This window comes from Coregonus lavaretus (genome assembly GCF_964263955.1).
Source record: "Coregonus lavaretus genome assembly, chromosome: 38".
NCBI lineage: Eukaryota > Metazoa > Chordata > Actinopteri > Salmoniformes > Salmonidae > Coregonus > Coregonus lavaretus.
Window position 1 is genome coordinate 12,690,894 of NC_140025.1, and position 25,275 is coordinate 12,716,168.

The following is a 25,275-nucleotide window of genomic DNA, read 5'->3' on the forward strand; positions in this document are numbered from 1 at the left end:
TGATTTCAACGTCCGTACATTTTTTATTTTCAACGTCTGGAAATTAAGTGTTTTCAACTTCCACAAAATACGTATTTTCGACATCCGGAAAATATGTATTTTCGACATCTGGAAAATACGTATTTTGTACGTCCGGAAAAATACGTATTTTCACCTTTCATTCCGCACCTAAAATGCACCTGATGTCAACATCTGGAAAATACATCTAAAATACGTATTTTTAATGTCATTTTGCTTACTGGGAAAATTCCTTCATGGAGTTGAGTTTAGTCAGCTATGGCTTTTTGGCATTGTCTCTCTTCCTTCATGGGTTGATCTGAAACGGAACAGGACAGGTAAAACAACTTCCTATAAGAATCCATCATATTTATTTCGCCTTTACGCGATTACATAAAAGGAGGAATCCACGAAGACTATTGAGATGTACCCCAAAAATGAATGGTTATCTTCCTCTCTGATTGGATTCCAGTCATCTTTAGGCTGTTGAGCTCGCTTTCAATTTGACGAGAGGGGGTTCGAGTAAACGGAGGGGAGGGGTCTGAGGGTGGAGTAAAGAAAAAAACAAAGACAATCCTCACCAAACGCCATCTTGAAACTGTGGCACTGGTCACAGAAGAGGAAAACGTTGAGGACATCGCACGCTTGGGAAAATGCTGTACTGCCGTTCTTGTCTTGGATACACTCATGACTTGACAGCAGCGTGTTGACAAAACGAATTCGCTGTTGATCTAACGTGCGTTTCCCAACGACGTTTCTGATGAAATCTTGGTTGCTCCAAAACTGCAATTGGATAAGATTTTTACAGACACTGGTTGCCAGCTTTTACGGTGTGCTCAACTAGCTCGCTAAAGCCAACTCACAGAACACATTGCAATCCATCGGGAATGGGAAATACAATGTTTCTGTTCGGAATCGGATTATGTTCGTTACATTTTGGAAGATGACAACGTTGTGAGGACCAAAATATGAGATTTATCAAATATAACGTTAGTCCACGAAATGTGGTGCATCGAAACGTCTTCGAGATGTGGAACTCTTTCTTATCTAGCTAGTTAGCTAGGTCATTTACGATAGCTAGCAAACTAAGTAGCGATTTAAACTACCTGAAGCTAGCTAACTAGCTAACGTGCATATCTCATGATTGAGGGTTAATTAGCTATGTTCCATGATATTGTTGCTAATTTGACTGCTTAGATACTTTACCTGGTATTAGTCTAACTAGGTAAGTTAACAAAAATGAATGTAAAGAAAGCTAACATTAATCTTACGCACAGTAGAATAGTTGCCTAGTAATCTTGCTAGCTACTACTGTAACATGCTACCAGCTAACTAGATGGATAGTTAGACCAACCTGCAACAAGTCAGTCAGCTACGATTTTAACCATTTTGTAGCCTCTAGTTAGCTACACAAGTATCCCTCACCTCTTCCACATGTTTGGACATAATTCTTCAGGACCTTAAACTGTGTAGTAGCAAGCCTATTGGCTGGCCAGTGCAGTGGATATTTTGGAGTGGGTCTTCTCAACAAACACCTGCCAACTGGAAAGTCAGTGTCAATACCGCACTATGTTGACAATACTAGCTTGCAAACTAGCTGGCTAGTTACATTTGTCATTTTTTGCACAGACCTTCACAACACACAGTGGAGGAGCAAACCTTTGCAACTGTGTGTTGTGTTTATTTCCCGGAAATAAAAGGATTTCAATTGGATTGAAAATGGGAGCCGCTAGCGAGCTTGCGTTTGCTGTTTTTCTCATCTCGTTTTCCTCAGGTGGGTGGATATCTGTTGTTGGTAAAATAACTGTCTTTGTATGTATGGTTGTTAGAAATATTGTACTGTAGTATTGTACACGGTCAGGTGATACAATGCGTCTTGGCCTTTGACAGTGACACTCGCCTCGTTTTAAAGTTTATTATACTTTGCTTGAACAGGGATCCCGATTTTTTTTGCCTTTTTCATTAACAAGTCTACTGATACCTCCTGTAATGTAAAAAACTAAAACAAAGGCAATCTGTTGCATGGCAAACATTATGTGCAACAGCAGCAATGATTGAATACTTGAATGCACTTGGGTGTCTTCTCAGTCAGGGCCTTTTATAAGTGGGCAGGTATCTGTTGATTCATAATGTAAGAGAGGAATCTCTGTGTGTGGATCTACCTGGAATATTCCTCTGTGTGCAGGATTACATTTCCAGTGCACCAAGACCACTGACAAAACAAACAAATCACAAAGAAGCATCCATGATGCTATCATCTGAGGGGAACTTGCCATAAATCACCTACGCCATCTACCATTTTGTAGGGTGTTAGGGGTCAAAATGAAACTGTGGTTCAGGTGTTATACTTTGTATTCCATGTCATATAGAAGCTTCTCAGGAACACGCAACACTTTATTTCATGAGGATGGGACTGAGATCTTATTTTCAAGTGATCGGAAAAGGTCAAATGGTTGCGGACTGGTCAATGTTAATCCGTAGTCAATAATGGCACCAAATCACCTGTCTGGATTCTTACATTCAACACGTTTTTTACATTATCTAAAGATAGGGTGGTCATATTGTTGTGGCATATTTAGGGCTGGCGTAGAACAAAGATGATTCAAATAAACGTAAAATGTATTACATTAAAATGCAAATGAGGCAGTAAGGAATACATAATTACAGTAACTTCATAATTTAAGGTAGGTTGGTCATATTAACAAATGATCATGCTTTATGCAAAACTGAGATTGTGTAAGAATTTGAACCAATTTATGAAATTAGAACGCAACTTTTTATACTACTTTATGCAACTTAAATGTAATATGCTAATTAGTATGTACGGAATTGAAAGAATACAGCATGTTAAGCTCATTTAAAGTAAAGTGGTCAAATTGTTAACATATGTTGATGTTTTATGCAGAACCGGGAGGTTGTAACAACTTAATAAAGCGATACTAAATAAAGATGATAAAAATAGTGAATAGTAATGTTCCATTCGCTGCAATAGGACAATTGACACACCAAACTAACTTGTTTTTAAATGAGTAAGTGATATGCACGTGCGTGCATATTTATGTATATGTGAAAGTGTGACAATGTAGACACCACAGGACCTGAAAAGGGGAGGAGATTACATTAAAACATTTTTAGGCCTATATTAAATCTATTGTATTTTCAATCTATTGCATTTTAATGTATGTAGTTGACTGAATTGTATAAACTATTGTGAATATTTAATATAATTACAATGATTTTGAACAATCAATGTATCCCATTTTAACTAGTCAATTATGAGCAGGTGACCTTGTAACACAATACCCTCACATCTGGCCTAGTCACAGGAGGTTGGTGGCACCTTAATTGGGGAGAACGGGCTTGTGGTAATGGCTGGGCCAGAATGAGTGGAATGGTATCAAATACATCAAACACATGGTGTAGTCCTAGATCTCTTTCATATCTCTTTCACTCTGACACATGCATGCAAAAAAAGACACTCACTCACCAAATCTCTTTTTCTCCCATGGTCTCACACACACTGCCAGCCAGTCAAGCAGATCTCTCTCTTACTTTATGGGCACAGTAATAGTAAAACAAAATAAAAAGGGCTTGTAATACTGCATTTTGCAATACTGCCTATACTACTTCATGTGCTGTTACCGTAATATCTGCATATATAGCCTAATCGCCGCCACCTCAAAGACATCAGGAAGTTGAGGCATCCCACTAGCACATTTGCTAGTTTTTTGTCAGGGCATTAAGACCAGAAAAAGACAGCCCCCTCCCTACACACACACCAACGTGGGCGTCTCTCTCTCCCAAATCAAATATCTGTATGTAGGTGCATTAATATGGTACTCGGTGCAGCAAAGGTGACTTATATGGTCATAAGTGGACCGTAACAGTGCAAACATGACGAGCAGCAGCAGCATTGGTAACAGGTTATATTCAATGCCTTCAGAAAGTACTCAGACCCCTTTACTTTTTCCACATTTTGTTACGTTACAGCCTTATTCTAAAATTGATTAAATTAAATAAAAATCCTCAGCAATCTACACACAATACCCCATAATGACAAAGTGAAAAGAGATACCTTATTTACATAAGTATTCAGACCCTTTGCTATGAGACTCAATTGAGCTCGGGTGTATCCTGTTTCCATTGATCATCCTTGATGTTTCTACAACTTGATTGGAGTCCACCTGTGGTAAATTCAATTGATTGGACATGATTTGGCACACACCTGTCTATATAAGGTCCACAGTTGACTGTATGTCAGAGCAAAACCAAGCCTTGAGGTCAAAGGAATTGTCTGTAGAGCTCCGAGACAGGATTGTGTCGACGGAATGCCAAATGTCTCATCTGGAGGAAACCTGGCACCATCCTTACGGTGAAGCATGGTTGTGGCAGCATCATGCTGTAGGGATGTTTTTCAAAGGCACTGAATAGTTATGTAAATGTACATTTTTAATAAATATAAATGAGCAAACATTTCTAAAAACCTATTTTTGCTTTGTCGTTATAGGGTATTGTGTGTAGATTGATGAGGAAAAAAACAATTTAATACATTTTAGAATAAGGCTGTAACGTAACAAAATGTGGAAAAAGTCAAGGGGTCTGAATACTTTCCGAATGCACTGTACATGTGTACAGGATAATAAAGAAGAAAATAGAATACAACAAAGTGTACAGTGCTGTTTGCTTCAACGATTCATGTTTACACTGTGGAGTAAGGTGCCACCCATAAACACACCAGGGGTGATAAGAGTACATATAATTGGGGTTACATAATCATGAACAAAGAGCAGGGTGATTAGACCTAGAGTGCCAAATAATACACCCAAACCTGTGCCCATGCCATCTGCATACAAACACACACCACACAACCCAGACACATCCTAACACACTCACACCGCATCCCCACCAACACACACACACACACACACACACAGCCTAACACACACAGCCTGACACAGACTTCTCACTAAGTCTGAACTGTAACACAGAAAGCTACACTAGTCTAAGAACATAGCTTACTTCTAAGGTAGGCCTACACCTGAGTTGGGTTACATTGTAATGTTATGTTTGGTGTTGATTAGTTACTCTAGTGATAGGAGGACAAACTGCACTGTTTCCAGCAAATAATTACCCTAGTCTGAGACCGTGAGCTGCTTGCTAGCCACCTGCATAGCAAGATAGATGGGACACATTTTCAATTCACTGGTATTTGGCATTGTTTTTATCGATTGAACGGCTGTAGCCGCTGAACTCTGGTGGTTTAAAACCATCAATCACAAAATTCGCAACATTTGAAAAGTCAATCAATCAATAATATAATAATACTCTTAGCAAAAATGTTTGTTTTAATTTACAATCTGAAGAAACTATAAGAATAGAAAGGTTCAGAACTTTTGTTAAACATCACAGCACAATGGGAAAATATATGGCAATTAGAAATCAAAACTGGATGGTCTTCATAGATGGATGGGAGGGGTTGAGGGTAGCTGAAGGGTGGGACTAAAACAAACAAAAAATATAACTATTGTAAAATATACTGTGTCCGTAAAATGTATATAGTATGTATGTATGTATAAGTTGGAAGTAGAAGCCTAAGTATTGTTGTCCATTAGTTTACTCCAATTAGGGCTGGGGTGGTAGGATTAGGGGGAAATAATATAGTGCATTCGAAAAGTATTCAGACCCCTTTACTTTTTCCACATTCTGTTAAGATTTAAGCCATATTTTTAAATTGATTTCAAAAAAAAAAAAAAAAATCCCCCTCATCAATCTACACATATTACCCCATAATGACAAAGCAAAACAGGTTTTTAGATATTTTTGCAAATGTATATATATAAAAAAAAAATGCTGAAATCACATTTACATAAGTATTCAGACCCTTCACTCAGTACTTTGTTGAAGCACCTTTGGCAGAGATTACAGCATTGAGTCTTCTTGGGTATGACGCTACAAGCTTGGCACCTGTATTTGTGAGGTTTCTCCCATTCTTCTCTGCAGCTCTGTCAGATTGGATGGGGAGTGTCGCTGCACAGCTATTTTCAGTTCTCTCCAGAGATGTTTGATCTGGTTCAAGTTTGGGCTCTGGCTGGGCCACTTGTCCCGAAGCCACTCCTGCGTTGTCTTGGCTGTGTGCTTAGGGTTGTTGTCCTGTTGGAAGGTGAACCTTCGCCCCAGTCTGAGGTCCTGAGCGCTCTGGAGCAGGTTTTCATCAAGGATCTCTCTGTACTTTGCTCCGTTCATCTTTCCCTAAACCCTGACTAGTCTCCCAGTACCTGCCGCTGAAAAACATCCCCACAGCATGATGCTGCCACCACCATGCTTCACCGTCGGGATGGTGCCAGGTTCCTCCAGACGTGACGCTTGGCATTCAGGCCAAAGAGTTCAATCTTGGTTTCATCAGACCAGAGAATCTTGTTTCACATGGTCTGAGAGTCCTTTAGGTGCCTTTTGGCAAACTCCAAGCGGGCTGTCATGTGCTTTTTTACTGAGAAGTGGCTTCCGTCTGGCCACTCTACCATAAAGGCCTGATTTGTTTAGTGCTGCAGAGATGGTTGTCCTTCTGGATGGTTCTCCCATCTCCACATAGGAACTCTGGGGATCTGTCAGAGTGACCATCGGGTTCTTGGTCACCTCCCTTACTAAGGCCCTTCTCCCCCGATTGCTCAGTTTTGGCTGGGCGGTCAGCTCTAGGAAGAGTCTTGTTGGTTCCAAATGTCTTCCATTTTAAGAATGATGGAGGCCACTGTGTTCTTGGGGACATTCAATGCTGCAACATTTTTTGGTACCCTTCCCCAGATCTGTGCCTCGACACTATCCTGTCTCGGAGCTCTACGGACAGTTACTTCGACCTCATGGCTTGGTTTTTGCTATAGACTGGTGTGTGCCTTTCCAAATAATGTCCAATCAATAGCATTTACCACAGGTGGACTCCAGTTAAGTTATAGAAACATCTCAAGGATGATTAATGGAAACAGGATGCACCTGAGCTCAATTTCGAGACTCATAGCAAAGGGTCTGAATACTTATGTAAATAAGGTATTTCTATTTTTTATTTGTAATACATTTCAATAAGATACAGTGGGGAGAACAAGTATTTGATACACTGCCGATTTTGCAGGTTTTCCTACTTACAAAGCATGTAGAGGTCTGTAATTTTTATCATAGGTACACTTCAACTGTGAGAGACGGAATCTAAAACAAAAATCCAGAAAATCACATTGTATGATTTTTAAGTAATGAATTTGCATTTTATTGCATGACATAATTATTTGATCACCTACCAACCAGTAAGAATTCTGGCTCTCACAGACCTGTTCGTTTTTGTTTAAGAAGCCCTCCTGTTCTCCACTAATTACCTGTATTAACTGCACCTGTTTGAACTTGTTACCTGTATAAAAGACACCTGTCCACACACTCAATCAAACAGACTCCAACCTCTCCACAATGGCCAAGACCAGAGAGCTGTGTAAGGACATCAGGGATAAAATTGTAGACCTGCACAAGGCTGGGATGGGCTACAGGACAATAGGCAAGCAGCTTGGTGAGAAGGGAACAACTGTTGGCGCAATTATTAGAAAATGGAAGAAGTTCAAGATGACGGTCAATCACCCTCGGTCTGTGGCTCCATGCAAGATCTCACCTCGTGGGGCATCAATGATCATGAGGAAGGTGAGGGATCAGCCCAGAACTACACGGCAGGATCTGGTCAATGACCTGAAGAGAGCTGGGACCACAGTCTCAAAGAAAACCATTAGTAACACACTACGCCGTCATGGATTAAAATCCTGCAGCACACGCAAGGTCCCCCTGCTCAAGCCAGCGCATGTCCAGGCCCATCTGAAGTTTGCCAATTACCATCTGGATGATCCAGAGGAGGAATGGGAGAAGGTCATGTGGTCTGATGAGACAAAAATATAGCTTTTTGGTCTAAACTCCACTCGCCGTGTTTGGAGGAAGAAGAAGGATGAGTACAACCCCAAGAACACCATCCCAACCGTGAAGCATGGAGGTGGAAACATCATTCTTTGGGGATGCTTTTCTGCAAAGGGGACAGGACGACTGCACCGTATTGAGGGGAGGATGGATGGGGCCAGGTATCGCGAGATCTTGGCCAACAACCTCCTTCCCTCAGTAAGAGCATTGAAGATGGGTCGTGGGTGGGTCTTCCAGCATGACAACGACCCGAAACACACAGCCAGGGAAACTAAGGAGTGGCTCCGTAAGAAGCATCTCAAGGTCCTGGAGTGGCCTAGCCAGTCTCCAGACCTGAACCCAATAGAAAATCTTTGGAGGGAGCTGAAAGTCCGTATTGCCCAGCGACAGCCCCGAAACCTGAAGGATCTGGAGAAGGTCTGTATGGAGGATTGGGCCAAAATCCCTGCTGCAGTGTGTGCAAACCTGGTCAAGACCTACAGGAAACATATGATCTCTGTAATTGCAAACAAAGGTTTCTGTACCAAATATTAAGTTCTGCTTTTCTGATGTATCAAATACTTATGTCATGCAAATTAATTACTTTAAAATCATACAATGTGATTTTCTGGATTTCTGTTTTAGATTCCGTCTCTCACAGTTGAAGTGTACCTATGATACAAATTACAGACCTCTACATGCTTTGTAAGTAGGAAAACCTGCTAAATCCGCAGTGTATCAAATACTTGTTTTCCCCACTGTATATTTCTGGTTTTTATTTGTAAGACATTTGCAAAAATGTCTAAACCTGTTTTCGCTTTGTCATTATGGGGTATTGTGTGTAGATTGATGAGGACATTTAAAAAATACATATATATTTTAGAATAAGGCTGTAACAAAAATGTGAAGGGGTCTAAATTTATCCAACACAACTATCACACGCGCACAGCATACAGAGCCTATTTTGAGTGGGATTTCTCCTGTAGCTCCTCAGCTGGTTGCTGCTGAAATAAAACAAGCTTTTATAAAACCATTAATTGCGCAACAATTCTAAATACAGATTTTTGTTAACTGTTTTTGTGCGCTATTTAAGAGCTGTTTTTGTTTCTCAACTAGTAATTGAAGTGCTCCTCCTATTCACCATTCAAGTGCAGGCAACAGGCTATCAGTGCGTCACCAACCACTTAACAATGTGAGCTGGAGGCAGTATGCATTTTGAAAACATACTTACTTGTTTGAAACCTGAATGTTTTATTTCATGTTACGAGGCATGTCTTACCTTGCTTCAAAGGAGCCTATAGGCAAAGTCTGACCATGGAAACGTGAAGGCAATGATTTTATTTTATGAAGACTATTTTATAAAGTTTGAGGAAGCTTACAATTTATCCTACCATTTCCACTGTTCTGCGTGCCAGTGATGATTTTCATATGCGCATTTTCGTTGAACAAATCATCGCCTATATCTTTGCCACACACCCCTCCCCTTCTTCTTGTCGCAACATTTCAAAGCTGCAATATGTAACTATTTGGGCGACCTGACCAAATTCACATAGAACTGTAAGTTATAGATCTGTCACTCATTGAAGGCAAGTCTAAGAAGCAGATCTGTTCTATGTGTACTATTTCTATGCTTCCCGTTTATTTTACATTTTTGCGTCTTTTACTTTCAGTTTTGTGCACCAGCTGAAAATACAATATTTTTGGTTATTGAAAATATATTTCACAGCGGTTTAGATGGTACACTGTTTCTCTACATTCTCTATACTTGTTTTGTCACACAAACTGAAATTAGACGAACTACTCGAATTTTTGCAACCAGGACATGGCGACGTGATTTCTGTATAGTGCACCTTTTAAATTATTCTCAAGACACATTGTTTTCACATCTTAGATTATTTTCACTGACAGCTGAAACTCAATAATCAGCTAGGCCTATTTCCATGTGAGCTGCCCAAGTTGCAGACTTCCCAAATAGGCATAGGCCTAGGAGCTTGTGATTTGTGACAATACACAGCAATAAAAATAAAAAAAAGAAGCTAATGATTCTTGATTCCTCTGTGGCTAAGTCATTCTTTCTGGTGAAGTATTTTGAATGATATTATTCTGTACATTTATTTCCATTTACTTCCCTATAGGACCCACCGCTATGCCATTTCTCTCCTGTTCTATTGGGTTTTCATATCCACAACTTTATTTTGCTGTCCAGAAGCCAAAGGCACAATCCTAGTCATATTAGCATATCACATTTTATTTGCCACATGCGCACTTACATTATTTGAAATGCTTACTTACAAGCCCTTAACCAACAATGCAGTTTTAAGAAAAAAAAGTTAAGTAATAAACAGATAAGTAAGAAATAAAAATAACAAATAATTAAAGAGCAGCAATAAAATAACATTAGGGGGGCTATATACAGGGGGTACCGGTACAGAGTCGATGTGCGGGGGCACCGGTTAGTCTAGGTAATCGAGGTAATATGTACATGTGGGTGGAGTTAAAGTGACTATGCATAGATAATAAACAGAGTAGGAGCAGCGTAATAGAGGGGGTGGAGTGGACAATGCAAATAGTCCAGGTAGCCATGATTAGCTGTTCAGGAGTCTTATGGCTTGGGGGTAGAAGCTGTTGAGAAGCCTTTTCGACCTAGAATTGGCGCTCCGGTACCGCTTGCCGTGCGGTAGCAGAGAGAACAGTCTATGACTAGGGTGGCTGGAGTCTTTGTCAATTTTTAGGGCCTTCCTCTGACACCGCCTGGTCCTAGATGGCAGGAAGCTTGGCCCCAGTGATGTACTGGGCCGTACGCACTACCCACTACCCTCTGTAGTGCCTTGCAGTCAAAGTTATTGCATCTTTAGATTCCCCCTCTTTATAAGTTTCTAACAGATATTTTCATCTCTGTCACCATATGGAACCGCCATCAGGTGCGCTGTTTAGAATGGTGTTTTCTCACAAATTGCTTCATTACATGAGTTGCATGTTCTATTAAGATGCATTACCATAATTTAAATTAGATTTCTGTCATTCTGAGCACCGTGGATGGACGCCCTATTGGGTTATGCACCCAATGGCCGGTAAATTAAAATCTTCCCAGTCACGTTGTCCGGCGCCACATTTTCCAAACCGAAACCCTGATACAGCCACTGCAGAGCAGCGCTGCCTCTCACCCAGAGCGTTACCTCAGCGAACGGTGTCAAGCCAACATATACTCCCTCACACCGCTAGCTAGCATCTTGTCATGAAAACAGGTGGCAATGTGAATTTGGACTAATCCCTGATGTCTCTATTTTGTAACCTGTTATGTTTTTTTTGTGTGTCTCTGAAAACATCTGAATGACTGAAGCGAAGGAAAAACGTTTTACCTTATATTTCAGTCCAAGGACTTATGACGACCAATAAACACCCTCAGGACGTTCCCATACTTGTTGGCAATACAATGTCACATCAATCTTACTCGGGTAGAGTGAGTAATACCAATCGCAAAAAACAAATATGAGCACACCGATTTCGCGGGTTTCATAATGGCTGTCCCACAGGTTTCTACGTTTTTAGCACGGCCCTTTACATTTGGGCTCATACCGCGTAAATATCCTAAGGTACACTATTGGGATTTTTAGACATGGTTAACAACTTCCACATTCATGTTTTCAAATGGTTTTATTTATTTTAAGGACCACATTTTGTGAAAATGTATTTGATCATGCATAGCGTCCAGTGTTGTTTGTGTCATCTAACACCCTACATTTTGCCAGCTGAGTACCCACTGTCAATAGTTGCTATCTTAGATGAGAAATAATTGGGGACATACCATCCTGACCTGTACTGTTTTCATTTGAGTGTTTTGTCATACTGTGGCATCACATAACCTCTAGGCCTATACAGGAAATGCAAAATAAAACCATAAATGAGAAAAGGTGCCATACAGTAAAGTTCTTCATGTAAAGTTATTTTATGTTGGTCCTCATTTCAGTGGGGTCTTTATGTTTTTGTCTGGTAGTGGTGGCCCTCATGCATCTTTGTCTTGGTCTTATTAATAAAGACTACAACTTGCTGACTTGAGACTATCTGGAATTAAATGCCAAATCCTCACTTTTGGGGAGCAAGCTGTCTAGATAATCCTTTCTGCTTTCTGCTTTTGAAAGCTGCTGCTGCCCTAACAGTTGGTCGGTCAAGCAGTGTTCATTTAGCAGCTGAGACGCGTTTTTAAATGGATAGTCATTGGCTCAATGACTGGAAGTCTATGGGAACACCTACCCCTGCTACCTTTGTCACCACTGCTGAAAAAAATCCTAGGGGAAACACTGTCAAGGTTATCTTTTCAAGGTTTGATGACACATGTAATAGTATTAGCTAGATGCACTCTGGCCACGTTACACATTTACATTGTTTCTTCTACATCTTTCATTCTGTGTTAAGCCTGAATATCTGTCACTAAACGTGGGTGTTTATATACTGAAGTGAGTAGGAATTATGAGGACAGTAAATATGCTTACCATAGACCCTGAAGAAAGTACTACAGTATGATGCTCAATAAATAATTAAAATGTGTAGCCTCAAACAGTCCTTTGACTCTGATTTGGGACAAAGGCCCATGTGGAGTTTGATCCTCTTTGATACAAGGCTAAAGAGGTTAGGCTACACAGCCATATGCTGAGGGTAAAGTAGCTCTAGCCCAGCCGCTTAAATCCTCAGCTCAAAAATGTGTAATGACATGTTGGCTTCACCAAAGCCAAGCAACGGCACTATATTTGAATCACACTCATCTTGACATGTCATGTACAGTAATACAGACATGCTCTGCTGGACTGTAGATTTGCTACTAAAACTGAAATCAAACTCCGCTCTGACTGACTGAAGTGGTTGAGGTTTGGTGTCCACGGTGTGGGATAATAAACAGCTCAAATGCTGTCGCTCGCCTGCCCACGGCCCATTCCTTTCCAGGCTTTGGATCCGGTTCAGGTTACCCGCTGCCTCGCTCTCTAGAGTCTGGATCTGGGTACAAATAGTATTTGAAATCATTCAAGGGTAAGCTGTGTTTGAGCTTGCCTGGCACATCAGGGCCAATGAAATAGTCCCATAAGTGCAAACTCCACTCCTTTTCTTATACTCCAGGCAGGCTCAAGCAAACACTTAAAGTATTTGAAAGAGGCCAAATACTATTTGAACCCAGGTCTGCTAGTGTCACTCTGAGTCGATAGTCTCCTGGGAAACCTGGAGGCCCCAGAGCAAAGCCCAGGCATTCCTGACCGTGTCAGTCAGTGAAAAAGAGCATGCTCCCACCACTCCCACCCCCACCAGGGCTCATGTTGACACTGTCAACCACCAGCAACCCAAACCAGACAAGACCAGAGAGATGAAGAAGCCAGACAGATGTTGCAGGCCTCGACCCCCCCCCCTTCCTCTCACAGGCTCCACTAGGTCCAGGCTTCAGGGTGGATGGATGGATTGATGGCACAGCTGGAGAACATCTCCTTAATTTTGGCTATCACAGTTTTCAAGAAGCGAGGGGAGTTGCACTATAGCTCTTCACGTGTCCAAAATGTTGGACTCGTTCCGAACTTTTACAGTTTATTTGGGTTAAACTATTTCTCTCAGCATATTTTGGTTGCTTACAGGAGCTGCTGGAGTTGGCTGGCACTGTGTCCCAGTTTCCTTCTTGTGTCCGTCCTGAATAATTAGGGTCCTATAAAATCTGTGATGCGGACAGAATCACGGAATCCAGACATTAAAACGGAATTCAACAATATTTAAAAATGAATTGAATTTAGTAGGAAATCAACTAAATGCAAGTCGAGATCTACCACTCAGATTATTTTTTTTACACGACTTCAAAAATGTAAGCCTATGCAACATGAAGATATTAAAAACAGTACATTAGCGATGAAGTTTGTGCAGTAAGCTATAGGCCCAATACATTATCACCGCGTATTTGCTTTGCTTGAATTGCCCTGCCAATGCATTGTTGTTCGGGCCATTAAAAAATATATATATATTTGAGGTAGGCTATATGATCACACCGGTAATATATATGTTGTTGTATTACTTGTGAAGCACAGCTGAGTGAGCATACATTTTAAATCATTTGCTTTTTATTTTACTGGGCTGATGGTGCCTGCATCTGATGGTGCCTGCATCTGATGGTGCCTGCATCTGATGGTGCCTGCATCTGATGGTGAGTCTCAGCGGAGGGAGAGAGCTGCAGACTGAGGGTCTGCCTCTCAACGTCCCTCCGCTCTACCTTTCCTCCACTGACACTGACCAAAAAGGGACACCGTCTTCCAGATGATGGCGAAATTCGAGTCGCACCACATTATTTCTGCCTCATGCACAAATTCATGTTACTCCTATGGACAGAGAAATCCTCGATATTAACAAAGACCCAAGCCACTAATAATAACAACAACGTAAGCCTATAGATACACTTTCTTACGCGTTTATTACTGCTGCAGTGCTTGTGGTAGCACTGAGTGGAAATAGGAAGAATGTGCATTTTATGGCTTATAAAAGTGTTGAATACAAAGTGTTGAAAGTGCTGAGGAAGAACTTAAACATGAACTCACTCATAAAAACAGCATCTCTTTGCTGTATTCATTGACAGTCTCTCTCTAGTCATGATTTTGAAATCTCACAATATCAACTTTGCTGTAGCTTTCTTTTATGCCTGCTACATTACTGCAGACATGCTCATTGGCCAGCCGTAGACCTATAGTGCACTTGATTTGCTCTCTGGGCCCGCCGGGAAGGCAGAGTTTGTACCTTCAAACACATGAAATGGTTCAAAATGGCAACAGTTCGCCTATTCAGCGCGCAGGGCAGCTGAATCAGGTACACCTACCGCCAACAGCCCGAGAAGAATAAAACCAAAATAGGAACACACGGCTTTATCATTGTTTTTTTTTACAGATATTTGGCGATCGACTAGGAATGCCTTGGAGATCAACCTGTCGATTGCGATCGACCGGTTGATGATCACTGCTCTAGAAAGTTGACTTAAGTTCAATCTCGTGCTTCTCTCTGTGGGCTGATATTTCTGCGAGGCAGTCCCGAGGGAGCATTGCTCATCAAATAAAACAAATATTTTATTAAAGTAATGTGAATAAATGATGGTTAATTAGTGATAAGCAGTAATGGGCAGTCACTACCATCATGGGACTTTTATTGTTTTATTCAGTGTTAAAGCATTCACCCACATAATGCAGAGTGCATTTAATGTCAAAAGAAATCATCCAAATAGAAAACCGCAATTCTTTTTTAATAATCGAACCGAAACCGAACCGACCTCAAAAAGCACTAATTGCTCAGCATTACCGCATGGTATGGCAACTGCTTGGCATCTGACTGCAAAGCACTTTAAAGGGTAGTGTGTACTGCCCAGCACATAACTGGGGCTGAGCTCCCTGCCATCCAGGACCTCTATACCAGGCGGTGTCAGAGGAAGGCCCTAAAAATTGTCAGCCACCCAAGTCATAGACTGTTCTCTCTGCTGCCGCACGGCAGGCGGTACCGGAGCGCCAAGTCTGGGACCAAAAGGCTCCTGAACAGCTTCTACCCCCCCAAGCCATAAGACTGCTGAACAGTTAATCAAATGACTACCCGGACTATTTGCATTGACCCCAATATATTTTTTTGTTGCACTGATTCTTGCACTAGCTCTATGCACACTCACTGAACTCTGCCCACGCACTCACACATACATCAGTGGCACTCCAACACACACATACACACACCCACAAAACACACACATGCATATTGACGCCACGCACTCACACAGACACACTTTCACACTCTTCACATACGCTGCTGCTACTCTGTTTATTATCTATCCTGATTGCCTAGTCACTTTTACCACTACCCATATGTACATATTACCTCTACTACCTCGTACCCCTGCACATTGACTCGGTACTGGCCCTCCTTGTATATAGCCTCGTTATTCTATTGATAGTTGTTTTTTAGTGCACATGTTTCTTACTTTTTAGGGTTCGTAAGTAAGCATTTCACGGTAAAGTCTACACCTGTTGTATTCGCGCATGTGACAAATAAAATTAGATTTGATTTTAAATGCATCAGTGATTTTGTATTTTCCTATAACTTTTTGAAGAGGCAACGCGGGAATTCCCATCTCTGTGTGTGCGTTTGTCGACTTTGTATAGCTGTTAATGATGATGCTAATGATAACCGTCTTTTGGTAGATGGAAAGGCTTTCCCAAAAACCTTCTAAATTAAATGTTTAATCAATCCAGTGGCCATTTGTTTAGCGAACTCTGCAACCAGATGTGCGCTACAGAAACACTGCTACCCAAACAAGTCTGCTGGTGTGCACTTGAATTAAAGGGTATCTTAACATCCCAAAAATTAAAATCTCTTAAATTTTTAGTTGGGGACTTACAACATCCACCCACTTGGGAGCAAGGCCTAGCCAGTCAGAATGAGTTGTTCTCCACAAAAGAGCTTTATTACAGACAGAAATACTCCTTCGTTTCATCAGCTGTCTGGGTGGCTGGTCTCAGACGATCCCACAGGTGAAGAAGCCAGATGTGGAGGTCCTGGGCTGGCGTGGTTACATGTGGTCTGCGGTTGTGAGGCCGGTTGGACGTACTGCCAAATTCTCTAAAACGACTTTGGAGGCGGCGTATGGTAGAGAAATGCACGCTCCCTCAAAACCCGAGACATCTGTGGCATTGTGTTGTGTGACAAAACTGCACGTTTTAGTGTGGCCTTTTATTGTCCCCAGCACAAGGTGCACTTGTGTAATGATCATGCTGTTTAATCAGCTTCTTGATATGTCACACCTGTCAGGTGGATGGATTATCTTGGCAGGAGAAATGCTCACTAACAGGGATGTAAACAAATTTGTGCACAAAATTTAAGAGAAGTAGGCTTTTTGTGCGTATGGAACATTGCTGTGATCTTTTATTTCAGCTCTTGAAACATGGGACCAACACTTTGTTGCATTTATATTGTGGTTCAGTATAGATACGTATCGAATCGTCTTGAAGGGATAAGATGCACATCCCATATTCTGTCAATTTGCGGATATACACCCACTTATGTATTGTACACAAAGGTATGATGTCTATGGTAAGACGTGTGCATATTAGGCTAAGGTTACCGTTAGTAAACCATGGGTTTCACTTTCAGCACAATGCAATTTTCTCAGTGCTCAGGACTCGGGAGGCCCAAAGAAAAAGGCCTAGTCCTAAGTGTAATTAATATGTCCTGCAGATGTTGCCTTATGCTTCACAGGACTGCAGTAGTCTAGACAGACTGGCTGTTCAGCGTATGGCCTTGCTTAGATCCAGGCTGATTCAAACTGGTTGTTCTACATTTTATCATGTTCTTGTTTCAAGTCTCTCAAGACTATCTCTTTCTCCTTGCTCTTTTTACTCCCGATAACATTTTTCATGCCTTGCTGTCATCAGGTTTTCCCAAAGCACAAAGGGAAGTCTGTTTTAAGGAGATGGGTTATCTGTGTCTGCTGCTTGGTGAACAGACGGGTTGATTTGCTTCCATTATGCTAATGCAAACTAAATGGTTAGAGGGGGACCAACTACTAATAATCATGGGCTATTTAAATGCCTATTTGCAAATGTAGGCTTTTCTTGTAGAACATGAGCAATGTGCGGTTAGGTCTTTTCGAGCCCTGTGGATTAAAGAAAGAACACAGAGTACAATAGTGTATTAAGAGATGCTTTTATTAAGTAGGCCTGAAATGGTCCTTTCAGCTAAGTAGTAATTTTGCATATTATTATTTTTTTTTTACATTTTAGTCATTTAGCAGACGCTCTTATCCAGAGCGACTTACAGTTAGTGAGTCCATACATTATATTTAAAAAAAATTCATACTGGCCCCCCCGTGGGAATCGAACCCACAACCCTGGCGTTGCAAACGCCATGCTCTACCAACTGAGCTACATCCCTGCCGGCCATTCCCTCCCCTACCCTGGACGACGCTGGGCCAATTGTGCGCCGCCCCATGGGTCTTCCGGTTGCGGCCGGCTACGACAGAGCCTGGATTCGAACCAGGATCTCTAGTGGCAGAGCTAGCACTGCGAGGACAGCTATAGGTGGTTGTGAGCAGTCATTTGCTTTTACGTGGTTGAGTTGCTCTGAAGATAAGCATTGAATTATGCTTTCCCCTTTCCCTTACGGTCATAAATGAGGCTTACCACAATTTTCCTCCTCAAGATAATTCCAGACAATTTAGCTAGCTGGGGTCAGTGCCCTTACCCCTGCCCCCAACCCCCTGCCCCTACACCCAACACTGCTGTGGATAATTAGCAGTTTAAAAATGTTATTTCCTTCCTGTAGAATAAACTGTAAGAATGTGCACAGAGCTGGCTGTAGCCCATTAGGCTGGCACAGGGTACTGGAATATGGGTATCTGTACAGTAGACTAGTTCATTGGGTGCCCTGAATGCTGTAGCCTTGGCCGTAAGCAAAGCGACTGGCCATCAGCAGTATAATTGAAGTGGAGACTGATAGGCTGTTGGACATTCCAGCGAGGATTAAGGGGATTGGATGCTTGTTGCTGAGTTTGGTGGTTTTAACGCCTGTATGGAAAGACTGCAGGCTTTGTGAACGGGTCCGGCTAACGACTAACCGGTTCAGTGTGCTTTGTTTGAAATCCGTATCAACTTACTATGAATAGAGAAATTATTTACATTGAATAGCCAATAAGGATACACAAGCCATTTCCAAGTATTGCTAGTTGCTACTTAACAGTCACAAGAGATGCTGCTCGACGTTTGGCCATAAGTGGCTGATTCCAAGGGTCCAGCATCCCTCACCCTGTCACAGTAAGGTGATTACACCAGGCAGCCAGAGAGTGGAGAGCAATAGTCCTCCTGATGGGCTACAGTGGCACTTCTACTGTATATTATATAACTGTAACCCAATCCCTGGAATCCAGCCGCATAGGGGCCGTGTTTGTGTGTGTGTGTGTGTGTGTGTGTGTGTTGCAGCAGGGTGCACAACCACATGATTCCGCCTGCAGTGAGTCTCCTGTCTCTCTACTCATTGCATAATGCAAGCTGGCTGATAGTCAGCAGCAACCCTACACTGCAGCAGTATAGCTAACCACCCCTGTCTCTCAGCCACATCACAGAGAGAGAAACCAGGCCCAGTGTTTTTCCATAGCTCCTCCTATGTCGTTGATCATGGCAGAACACGGGCATGGTATTCAGTGGGTGCAATGTCCAGGACATAGTAGGTATATCTGTAGTCTCGCTCGCCAGACTCCGGGTGCTCCACAGTGGCTGTGGGTAGATCTGTAATGCATAGAACAGAACCAAAGGTTTTTGTAAATCAGATAACGTTGCATCTTCATACTCAAGCTGGTTGTAATTGTGCAATACAGTTGTTAGATTGAAGGAGTCAATTGAGTGTAACTGAGTAGTAATAAGGGGTTCTAGAAGTCGAACACTCCCCGGTGTCAGTAGAGCTGTTAGCTGTTTAAGGGACCCGTCTCTACACACCATATATTTTCCTGCCAGTTGTTGTTGGTGATGTAATATGATGCCCCGGTACTCTCGACATAGCCGAGAAGAGAAAGAAAAACGATTTCTGCAGGCGCCTGCTACTCTGCTTCTTGACACTGCTTGAATTATCTAAACTGGACGCTAAAATGCCTGACGTAAAGGGTTTTCCTAACGTCACGTGAAAGCATAATGGTCCTGGAAAAAGAAACATTAGGCTATGTATAATTATGTCATTACAATTAGTGCTGACTCCGTAGGATCTCAGCTCTGCAGAAGTAAGCAGTGTTTCACCATGCAGATCTATGGGGCCTGGTCAAAAGTAGTGCACTATATAGGGAATAAGGTGCCAATTGGGACGCTTCCTACGTATTAGCTACGAGCCTCGGCAGCTGCTGTGCTTCCAGTCAGACAAACAGCTGACTGTAATTGCCCCAATTTTGCAGTTTGACAGACCGAAACAAGTCACTCTCCCAGCTAGATTAGTTGTAGTAAAAGATGTTCCTGGTCCCAACTGCAGAGAACCTGGGTCGTATTCAGTAGGAACAAAACGGTAGAAAACTATCCAAAGAAACTGAGTGAAACATGGAGGTAGTATCTGAACTTGTCCAATAACAAATTCTCAACCCATGTCCACCACTCTCCTCACCAAGCCAGTGGTAAGAGTCTCGTGAGACCTCTGCACACTTGCCTTTGGCTAGATCCTAGCAGCATTTCCTGAGGGTAGGTTACCTGAAGGCTTAGTAAGCTGAACGTGAGATGGATTCAGGACTGATCTACACTCCAGCTACTGAGAAACATTAGTCACGCTGCAGAAACCTTGATATCTGGCTAGCCTGGGATGCCTACCTGTAGTACCTAAGACTCTCTTTTCTAGAGAACCATATCTCCGATCGCAAAACCTGTGTTGTAGGGACTGTCCCCCCTGCCAGTCCCTCACAGAGTGGTACCTGCAAGACACTAAGCCCCTAATGATGAGGCTCTTAACTTCTCTCGTCTCTCAGTTCCATCTGAGTTATGGCTTCCTCAGTCAATAACTTTTAAATCACAAAGGAAAGGTTAGGTAAAGACAGCAGCCAGTACTCTGTTACATCTTTTCTTCACTTCAGTTTATCCTGGAGTGACCCCTGAAATCAGTCCATTGTAAAGGCTGGTGTAATGTTGAACTCGGGGAGCGACTGAATGAATGACTGGCGATTTCTCAAATGAATTCCCTTTCACTCCATCTTGGCTCTGGGTATCATCACGAGGACAGGGATTTTTTTTTTTTTTAGGTGAAGATGCACCCAGCTTGAAGCAATTCTGTGTGGAGTTTATTTGAATTCTGTAGGCCTTATCTCTCACAAAATCAACAAGCGAATCATCAATAATCATTGTTCATTAGGATATTTGCTCTGTGTCTTTGTGCCGATTTTAATATTCTTGCAAGATTCCAACATCGTAATCTACTGTCTCTGAACAAACGCATCCCAACTAATCCTTTTCATCTCTGCTTAAGGCAGTTAGTAAATTATTTATTTTATTTAATGAAAGACGTGCGCAATTCCACCCTCTGCTATGACTATGCCAAGTCTTTAATGAATAGTTTTGTTTACACACACACAGCAGTGCAGCAGGTCCCCCATGCAGGGCCGGTTCCAGGCATAAGAGACATACAGTGGGGGAAAAAAGTATTTAGTCAGCCACCAATTGTGCAAGTTCTCCCACTTAAAAAGATGAGAGAGGCCTGTAATTTTCATCATAGGTACACGTCAACCATGACAGACAAATTGAGAATTCTTTTTCCAGAAAATCACATTGTAGGATTTTTAATGAATTTATTTGCAAATTATGGTGGAAAATAAGTATTCGGTCACCTACAAACAAGCAAGATTTCTGGCTCTCACAGACTTGTAACTTCTTCTTTAAGAGGCTCCTCTGTCCTCCACTCGTTACCTGTATTAATGGCACCTGTTTGAACTTGTTATCAGTATAAAAGACACCTGTCCACAACCTCAAACAGTCACACTCCAAACTCCACTATGGCCAAGACCAAAGAGCTGTCAAAGGACACCAGAAACAAAATTGTAGACCTGCACCAGGCTGGGAAGACTGAATCTGCAATAGGTAAGCAGCTTGGTTTGAAGAAATCAACTGTGGGAGCAATTATTAGGAAATGGAAGACATACAAGACCACTGATAATCTCCCTCGATCTGGGGCTCCACGCAAGATCTCACCCCGTGGGGTCAAAATGATCACAAGAACGGTGAGCAAAAATCCCAGAACCACACAGGGGGACCTAGTGAATGACCTGCAGAGAGCTGGGACCAAAGTAACAAAGCCTACCATCAGTAACACACTACGCCGCCAGGGACTCAAATCCTGCAGTGCCAGACGTGTCCCCCTGCTTAAGCCAGTACATGTCCAGGCCCCGTCTGAAGTTTGCTAGAGTGCATTTGGATGATCCAGAAGAGGATTGGGAGAATGTCATATGGTCAGATGAAACCAAAAGATAACTTTTTGGTAAAAACTAAACTCGTCGTGTTTGGAGGACAAAGAATGCTGAGTTGCATCCAAAGAACACCATACCTACTGTGAAGCATGGGGGTGGAAACATCATGCTTTGGGGCTGTTTTTCTGCAAAGGGACCAGGACGACTGATCCGTGTAAAGGAAAGAATGAATGGGGCCATGTATCGTGATATTTTGAGTGAAAACCTCCTTCCATCAGCAAGGACATTGAAGATGAAACGTGGCTGGGTCTTTCAGCATGACAATGATCCCAAACACACCGCCCGGGCAACGAAGGAGTGGCTTCGTAAGAAGCATTTCAAGGTCCTGGAGTGGCCTAGCCAGTCTCCAGATCTCAACCCCATAGAAAATCTTTGGAGGGAGTTGAAAGTCCGTGTTGCCCAGCGACAGCCCCAAAACATCACTGCTCTAGAGGAGATCTGCATGGAGGAATGGGCCAAAATACCAGTAACAGTGTGTGAAAACCTTGTGAAGACTTACAGAAAACGTTTGACCTGTGTCATTGCCAACAAAGGGTATATAACAAAGTATTGAGAAATTGTTATTGAGAAATTGTTATTGACCAAATACTTATTTTCCACCATAATTTGCAAATAAATTCATTAAAAATCCTACAATGTGATTTTCTGGAGAAATAAATTCTCATTTTGTCTGTCATAGTTGACGTGTACCTATGATGAAAATTACAGGCCTCTCTCATCTTTTTAAGTGGGAGAACTTGCAAAATAGGTGGCTGACTAAATACTTTTTTCCCCCACTGTAAGTGACATTTTTGGGGGGTTAATGAACTCAGTCTGGGTCTCAACTTACTGTTGAGAGTAAGAATAATAGAATACACAAAGTGCAATTTCGAAATGTGGTTGTGCATCAGCAGTTTTTCTCTTGTTATGTCAGTCACTGACAGTCACTCAATTAGCCATGTCAGCTATGATTGGTAGTTAATCTAGCCAGCTATCCAAACTTGTATTAATCATGGTCGAATACCGACCTGGCACTTGCCCAGGGGCCCTGACCTCTAGGGGGGCCACATTGATTTTGTTAGTCATTCTCACTCAGATATATTAATAAGTAATTACAAAATGTGTAGAATTGCCTCTAATCTTTAATTCTCAGCCCCAGCGAAACGAGGAAACAACAGTAGCTCCTTCAGATGCTGCTCTCTCTCTCTCACGCTCTTCTCTGTCTCTTCTCTCCCTCGCCCATCCAGCCATCATCCATCCATGCTGCCTGTCTGTCTCAGACCCGTGCCAGAGCCACTGGACTGAGCGTAGCCCTTTAGCTCTGAAAGGCTCCGGGCCTCAGGCTCTAGCTCACATGATTACCTTCTCAGTCCCAGCATCACCTTTTGGCTTCTGGACAGGTAGCGAGTCAGGCAGGGAGTCGGGGAGCCTTTGGTGAGGCTGCCAAGTTCAGACTTACTCCCTGTACTGTAGTCCACCAGCCTGTGGGGAATGGGAGGTCGTCTGGTGGACAATGTTCACTTTACATCTGCTTGTACTGAAAGTAGCCAATTAATGTTCACTCAACCTTAGTTGATGCTTACACTGTGGGCATGTTTCAGTACATCTAAGGACAAAGATGTTCTCTGAGATAGAAATGGAGGGCACTCTGAGCAGGGTGATAGTTAGGCTACACTCTGAGCAGGGGGCAGATCAGAGTAAGCATTGCTGTGAGCTGCACTGCTCTCTCTCCATGTACAGTAGTAGTACCACCATGTCTTCTGTAGCGCAAAGACCTCTGGATATTGACATTTCCTCCGACATTGTGTTATCTTAACGCTACAACTACAGCTCCTTCTAACAAGGGATCATGAGTTGACAGAAGTGTGCGGGTTAGCTCATTGTAAACCTGTGGTGAGGGATGTTTTTGTTAAGTCTGAATGCCTGGCTCTTGAGTGTTGTTTTGGCGAACCACAAAAAACAGCTCCGATTTATGATGGGGCTTGAAACCATATGGATCCTCCAGGCTAGTTTAGCTAAGTGTTGTGACTATTTTGTTACATGCTTTGTGGATTACATTAATTCCGGCGGATTACTTTTGTTAAACAGAAGGATGAACTACTTTCATTGAAAATATGTCACACGTATCTGTTGTGTTTAACAGATGCTTGTGGTTAGGAATGGTTTGGTTTTGAGCAGTCAGCCTGGACTGCAGTCATGCTTTAGTTCTGCTTCTGAACTTCAATATCTGGATATTAGGTTTCTAAGCTATTTTGTTTGTTTTCAGGCTGTTTTGTTTTATTGCGCCTGTTTATTCTATTTAATAGTTATTCATATCCACGCCTGCCCAGAAATCCTCATTGCAGTATTTCGTAAGGAAATGGCATGACGCTACAAACATCCACCCATCATTTATTTAATCTAGATTTTAACCTGAATCTCACAAATCACTACAACAAATAACTAATTGATTCATATTGAAATGTTTCTCACTCTCACCCATATATCATCTCTCTGCAAACAAATAAATCATTCCTTTTCAATACATTTGATGTGGTTCAAACAAAGAGTTGTTTTGTACCATAAAGCTAAAATGTGTCCCAAATGGCACCCTATTCCTTACATAGTGCACTACGTTTGACCAGAGGCCCTGGTTAAAAGTAGTGCACTATGTATGGAATAGGGTGCCATTTGGGACGCAGGGCTGCTGTGTGCTGTTGCGTTGGAGGGAATGTGTTCTTAAGGCATATCTGACACTTTGTGTGGGCTATGCTATGCACTCACCCTGATTGGTATCTGAAGGAGCAGTAACTAGCGATCAAGTCAGAACATGAATTGAGCAATTCTTAGTATATACTGTAGAGCTACAGTGGCTAATTTATGTAAAGGAGAATTTCCATCTAAAAAGGACGCATGAGGACCAACGTGAAGTTCATAGGAGCATGTCAAATTGGGTGTCAAATGAAACTAGTCTATATTTGAGAAGTTGAGGCATGTATACATTTGTCAAGCATTTTTCTATCCTAAAAATGTGGAATAAGCAAAGGCTTTGATTTCTGGTCAAACCTATGAAATAGGAGTCTTAGACGACATCTACCAGAAAAAGGTAGGCTATTAGAAATACATCAAAACACAATCATGTTGAAGTAAAGACCCCTGCCAACTAATATCAACACTTGTATTTAGTTTTGTAGAAATGACTTGCCTCCTATAAGTTTAAGAAACATTGCCTTGTAATTCCGTTACCACAAACCCATATATCTTTAAAGGCCCAGTGCAGTCGAAAATGTGATTTTCCTGTGTTTTATATACAGTGAGGGAAAACAGTATTTGATCCCCTGCTGATTTTGTAAGTTTGCCCACTGACAAAGACATGATCAGTCTATAATTTTAATGGTAGGTTTATTTGAACAGTGAGAGACAGAATAACAACAAAAAAA

The 25,275-nt window shown here is 42.0% G+C and overlaps 1 protein-coding gene across 2 annotated transcripts in view; it reads left to right on the plus strand.

Moving 5' to 3' along the window:
• The first annotated feature begins 606 nt into the window (after positions 1 to 606).
• Positions 607 to 25,275, plus strand: part of LOC311112032 (activin receptor type-2A-like) — a 49,913-nt gene continuing 25,244 nt past the window's right edge. For both annotated transcript variants that reach the window (XM_084154999.1, XM_084155000.1), the window contains exon 1: positions 607 to 1,771. In XM_084154999.1, the coding sequence (XP_084011125.1) occupies positions 1,717 to 1,771 (55 nt within the window). In that variant the 5' untranslated portion in view covers positions 607 to 1,716. The remainder of the gene's footprint in view (positions 1,772 to 25,275) is intronic.